The 6,088-nt window shown below is 40.5% G+C and overlaps 1 protein-coding gene across 1 annotated transcript; it reads right to left on the reverse strand.

The window, feature by feature from the left end:
- Positions 1-324: 324 nt before the first annotated feature.
- Positions 325-3,791, reverse strand: LSM5 (LSM5 homolog, U6 small nuclear RNA and mRNA degradation associated). Its single transcript, XM_017527135.2, has 6 exons — positions 3,684-3,791; positions 2,635-2,730; positions 2,013-2,040; positions 1,072-1,144; positions 584-677; positions 325-484 (listed from the first exon to the last, which is right to left on the reverse strand). Exons 1-5 carry the CDS (start codon positions 3,727-3,729, stop codon positions 645-647), a joined length of 276 nt encoding a protein of 91 aa, XP_017382624.1. The 5' UTR covers positions 3,730-3,791; the 3' UTR covers positions 325-484; positions 584-644.
- Between the last annotated feature and the right edge of the window lie 2,297 nt (positions 3,792-6,088).

The raw sequence follows: 6,088 nt of genomic DNA on the forward strand, positions 1-6,088 counted from the left end.
GTAGAGACAGGGTTTCACCATGTTGACCAGGATGGTCTCGATCTCTTGACCTTGTGATCCACCCGCCTCAGCCTCCCAAAGTGCTGGGATTACAGGCTTGAGCCACCGCGCCCGGCCTTCAATTGAATTTTCTAAGTCATTGTTTCCAGTTGTTTAAATGCAACTGTTCAAATCAAAGTTCATCATTTTGTTTGGAACAACTTTTGTGTGACAATCAAACGGTAATGTAAATGAGAAAGCAAATAGGCATATAATGACAGAAAAGTAAGTGGCAAAATAACTACAATCGTTGTTCCACTGGCTACTGCAGGACAATAAATAAAATGACAGTTAACCAAAAACACTTTTATTTTCGTCTTCAAAGAAGAAACTCTTCTTTTTCCAGGATAATCATGATTAACTTACAAAAATGAGTACACATCTTCAAAGCACTTCCCTTTAACGGGAAACTTAGCTTTATAGGATTTAAACAGAAGGCAAAAAAAAAAATTCCATTTTCTTGTCATTATAAGACAAAACAGAATCTAGTGTAAGCCAAGGAAACTCATTCATACTTCAGGTCCTTCTCCTCCAGGAACCAGCNAATTCCATTTTCTTGTCATTATAAGACAAAACAGAATCTAGTGTAAGCCAAGGAAACTCATTCATACTTCAGGTCCTTCTCCTCCAGGAACCAGCTGCATAAAGAGGAAAGACAGTTTATTAATAACACTACCACCATGTCATCTAAAAACCCCTTGCTCTTCATAAAGCTACCTTTACCTCTCCCCACTTCACATTTCCATTTTCTCGAGACTGTCAATATCTATTTACAATTCCCAACATCATCAATTAATACTTACTATCGCAAAGCAATTTCTGACAAAATAAATGATTAAAAGTTCCAAGCAAACTAACTTTAGGCCTCAATAGCTCAGCTGTAGGGCCCTGACCACAGAGAACCCCTTTCCCATCTTAAACACCACTCGGCCATGATCATTTAGTCAAGGAAGCCGCATTAAGGTTAGTTCTTAATCACTGCCCCACAAAAATGGGCTCCCATCTAAATAAAACAGTTTCAATGTGTCTTACCATTGTTATATTATTTCCATTTAGCAAAATCTGATCTAATTTAGTAATCCTTCTTCCTTCTGGTGTAATTTCACTAAACGAATAGATAAAATACAGTCAGGATAAACAGTGACAATCAAAGCCAACATTTTATAAATACTTTCCCTCCCTCAAAAGGTTATTCTTGTAACCAAACTACTGTGAAGGCAATTACATCAACAATTTTCAGATACAAAGGTTATCCACTAGGTAACGTAACCTTCATCAAAAGCAACAGAATGAACTCACTGACCTAATACCCACAGGTATCAGGCAGATCTTCATGAAAAGAAGTGAAAGCTTGCCAAGGAAATCAGATATGAAATGAAATGTCTTTTGGGTTTGTTTTGTTTTTTTAAGAGACAGGGTCTTATTCTGTTGGCCAGGCTCAGTACAGTGGTACATACAATTATAGCTCACTGCAGCCTAGAACTGCTAGGCTCATGAGATCCTCAGGCTTCAGATCAGCTAGAACTACAGCTGCCCCTCACCATAGCCAACAAATTTTTAAATTTTTTTATAGAGACAGGGGTCTCCTTTTGTTGGCCAAGCTGGTCTCAAACTCCCAGGCTCAATCTTCCTGCTTTGGCCTTCCAAAGTGCTGGGATTACAGCAGTGAGCTACCATGTTCAGCCTAAATGCTCTATCAGTTCCTTGATTTGACTTGAACCCTAAGATTCCCGGCTTTTTGTTAACTTCTACCTTAAAACTTTGTCTCCACTAATTTTCTAGGAGTTTAGTAATGACTAAGGTAATAATGCTCTGATTCAATTTTACAAATAAAGAGATAAAATGTCTATCTTTAAGGTTATTCCAACAAGTAATTTTTTCTCACAATTTTACTTAATAGTAGTAAAACTGTCTTTAATTAAGAAGAGAATTCTGTCTTTCCCCCCAATTTTTTAAGTTTTAACATTACTCACAACTCAGTGACATCTTCCAGTACCATATCTGAAATTTGGTGTTAAGAAAATACAGAATTTACTCTAGCTTCTGCCTTTGTTCAGCTTTGTTTCTGTTTTGGTGGTTTGTTTTTTTTTTTAGACAAGTTCTAACTCTTGTCATCCAGGCTGGAGTGCAGTGGCACAATCACCCCTCACTGTAGCCTCAATCTCTTGGGCTCAAAGAATCCTCCAGCCTCAGCATCCCAGAGTAACTGAGCCCAGAGGTGCACGTCTAATTTTTGTAATTTTTGTGGAGACAGGGTTTCATCATGTTGCCCAGGCTGGTCTCAAACTCCTGGGCTCAAGCGATCCACCCACCTCGACCTCCCAAAGCACTGGGATGCCAGGCATGAGCCACTGGGCTCGCCTGTTCAGTTTTAATTATAATGTTTAACACAATGGCTCAAATTCAGAATGCTTGTTGTGGATAGGAACGTTACCTTCTTCCAATACATATCCCTAAAAACATTATCATAAGTTTCCTGAGAATGAACTGATTTATATTATAATAATCACAAATACACTGATTGTCTATAGTTCTTATGTTATTAAATACTTAAGAAAAACCTATGTATACCACCACAACCTTTTAAAAGGATACTGACAAAGTCATCAAATCCTAGAAGAGTACCAACAATTTCCTTATCACTCTTCATAACAATGTGAATTCTTGATCCAATACATTTGTCCACAAGCTCTGAGAAAGGAAAAAATATTATTTTACCATTCATTATTTCAACAAATATTTGAGAGCCTACTGGCACTCTTACTTGCATATAGTGAAAGAAAAACCAGGAAAAATATTCATTCAATAACTTCAGGTCTTATAATACAAATCTCAGTTCAAGCACAGCGTCTGGCACATAATGAGCATTTCAAGAGTCTGTGGCATGAAGGAATGAAAACTTTTCAATCATGGCCATGTCCACTAACTCAATCACTCTTCACCAGCTACAAAATGTAAGAGAAGATAGGCATAATTATATTCACTGGAAATTCTTTCCTGTCACTGCTTCCCTCCCCTAACTCTGACTATCCTCTGCTCTGACACCAGCTTGAACATCTCTTTAGCCAGCCTAGCATTATGTAGCATGATGTCTATTTGTCCAGTATTCCCTCCTGCACTCGCTTGTGTGCTATCTGAAGGCAATGGCTATGGTTTAAGTTTATCGCTGAAAAATGCCTAGGCACGGCATCTAGTGTATAGATGCTCAGTAACTATTTGTTGAATGAATGAATAACAAACAGAGGCAGTTTGCAGATTCCTCATTTAAGGCTCATTCCGGACCAGGATGCTAGTGTCATTAACCAATCAGATACATAACGTAGTCTATCTAAACCAGGGATCATAAACGCCAGGTTGAGAAGTGGGCCTACTATCCATAACACTGCAGAGGCGGGTCACAACAAAGGAGGCCGACGACGCGTTCATTAAATGTGGACCTTTTCCAGTGACGGTCTAGCTTGAGAAGCCAGACCACGTTAAAGAGCGGGGCGGCCTGCTGCCGCGGGGACCTGCAGCGGTGAGTCCAACCGCATTCGGTCCCATACACTTCCCCACTCTCCGCCAGGGCCTGCCTCGGAACAGTCCCTCGCTCCCAATCCTGAGCTTCAGCTCCCTCTGCCTCCTCCCAAAAGGAGGGCGATTACCTAACGGCAGCAGCTGCGACGGGTTGGTAGTAGCGTTAGCCGCCATGGCCACGCCGGAAGTGTCCTGGGTTCATAGACAGTGGGACGACTTTGAAAAGCGCGCTTCCGCTTTTTCCGCAGACCTAACAGACTCGACCAATCTGAGACCGAGCGTGCGATCTAGCAGGCCGCTTGGGTCGCGTTCGCTGGCTTTTCGTCCTCGGCAAGCGAGATCCGGGGAAATATTTCCTGCCCACTGGACATTTTACCATCTCGGCCGATACCCACTCTACCCTCAAAGTTTTAGAGAGACGTTAAAGGTTTTGCTTTATGAATAAATTTTTCCTTTAACCTTTGAGTCGTCTTCCCCTGTAAGCCAGAATCTTCTTCAAACCAGTATAACTCAATTAATATTTCCTGTCATCAATTAAGTATTACAATTTTGGTTAAAACTACTCATTTTCAGCCGGGCGCGGTGGCTCACGCCTGTAATCCCAGCACTTTGGGAGGCCGAGGCGGGTGGATCACGAGGTCAAGAGATCGAGACCATCCTGGTCAACATGGTGAAATCCCGTCTCTACTAAAAGTATAAAAAATTAGCTGGGCATGGTGGCGCGTGCCTGTAGTACCAGCTGAGGCAGGAGAATTGCCTGAACCCAGGAGACGGAGGTTGCGGTGAGCCGAGATCGTGACATTGCACTCCAGCCTGGGTAACAAGAGCTAAACTCCGTCTCAAAAAAAAAAAAAAAAAAAAACTACTCATTTTCTTAAAGAATCTCTTGTTTCTTTTTAAAGTACAGTGGATTGAAAAATCTGCAACTAGCGTTTTTAAAAAACTTTAGTGGGGATTTAAAATATGTTTTTTAAATTTTTTACTACTTTAATTCATCGTTCTCATCTTTTTATATCTAGTAGTCTTATTTATTATAGGCTTTTAAATTGTTTCTTCAACAATTATCGTCTAACAGGCAACCATCAGATGTCACTCTAAATTATATGTTAACATCACCACACTTGGAAAATCATGCTTTGTGCTTCTGTTTTGAAAAAAATAAAAAGCAAATAAATTATCTGCTCTAGTCTGTTTTGTATTTGTATCCTAGGAACTTACAGCTAAACAATCTAGGCTGGACTTGATGGCTCCCGACTGTAATCCCAGCACTTTGGGAGGCCTAGGCAGGCAGATCACCTGAAGTCAGGAGTTTGAGACCAGCCTGGCCACATGGGTGAAACCCCAACTCTACTAGAAATACAAAAATTAGCTGGGTGTGGTGACATGCACCTGTAGTCCCAGCTACTCAGGAGGCTGAGGCAGGTTGCTAGAACCCCAGAGGCGAAGGTTGCAGTGAGACTAGATCGCTCCACTGCACTACAGCCTGGGCAACAAGAGCAAAATTTGTTGGGGGGAGGGGGGGTGGGAATCCTGAACAATAAACTTGAGCAGCCACAAAGAGCATCATTTGTTCATACAACAAATGGTCATTAAGCACCCATCATCCTTCATAGCCTGAGTTCCCCAAGGCTGAGAGTTGTGGGAAGCAGTAGTTTATGTGATTACATTTCTTAGTTTTCAATTACATGACTGGTTCAAATTCCATGGTCAGTTATTTGACAATGGGCAAATTATTTCAACTTTTTAAGTATCAATTTACCCATTGGAAAAAATGGGGATAATAGTATCTGTTCATAAAATTATTGTGAAGATTCACTGAGATAATCTATCAAAAGTGGTCAGCATAGGACCTGGCACATACTAAGCCCTTTTAAACATGAGCTGTTACTACTTATCTTTGTTTCCTAATACTTTACATGATGGCTGGATCCAAGTGAAGCTACATAGAGATGGCTTTGCTAGCTGGTTTGGCATTCATCTTATTTTTATCACCAGACATAAGGCACTTTAAGGAAGCAATTTCTTATTTTATACACTGTGCACACTACATTTCCAGGCACCCTGTAGGGTCTAATAAATATTCTTTTAATTGAGTCATTATTTCATTCATACCCATTGTGGGTAACCCTCCACACTGAAGAAGGAGACCTAAGCAGAACCCTGGCACAGCTAGGGCTTGAAAAATATCTCAGTTTATAGTGTTACTACTCAGCTATTTCCTTTTATATAATCCTTTATATAATCATATATTAGTTTATAGAATTAGGGCTTAAAGAATTCCTTTATATAATCCTCTATATATAATCATAATAGTTGATAGTATGAGCCCCTAAAGAATATTTCCCTACACATATATATAATTATATCTTAGTTCACAATTGGAGGAATGCCTAGAGTGGACACAGTACAGAGCATGAATTAAGAAATAAGCAGCTTGGCCGGGCGCGGTGGCTCAAGCCTGTAATCCCAGCACTTTGGGAGGCCGAGGCGAGTGGATCACGAGGTCAAGAGATCGAGACCATCCTGGTCAACA

Source organism: Cebus imitator, unplaced genomic scaffold (genome assembly GCF_001604975.1).
Source record: "Cebus imitator isolate Cc_AM_T3 unplaced genomic scaffold, Cebus_imitator-1.0 Scaffold45, whole genome shotgun sequence".
NCBI lineage: Eukaryota > Metazoa > Chordata > Mammalia > Primates > Cebidae > Cebus > Cebus imitator.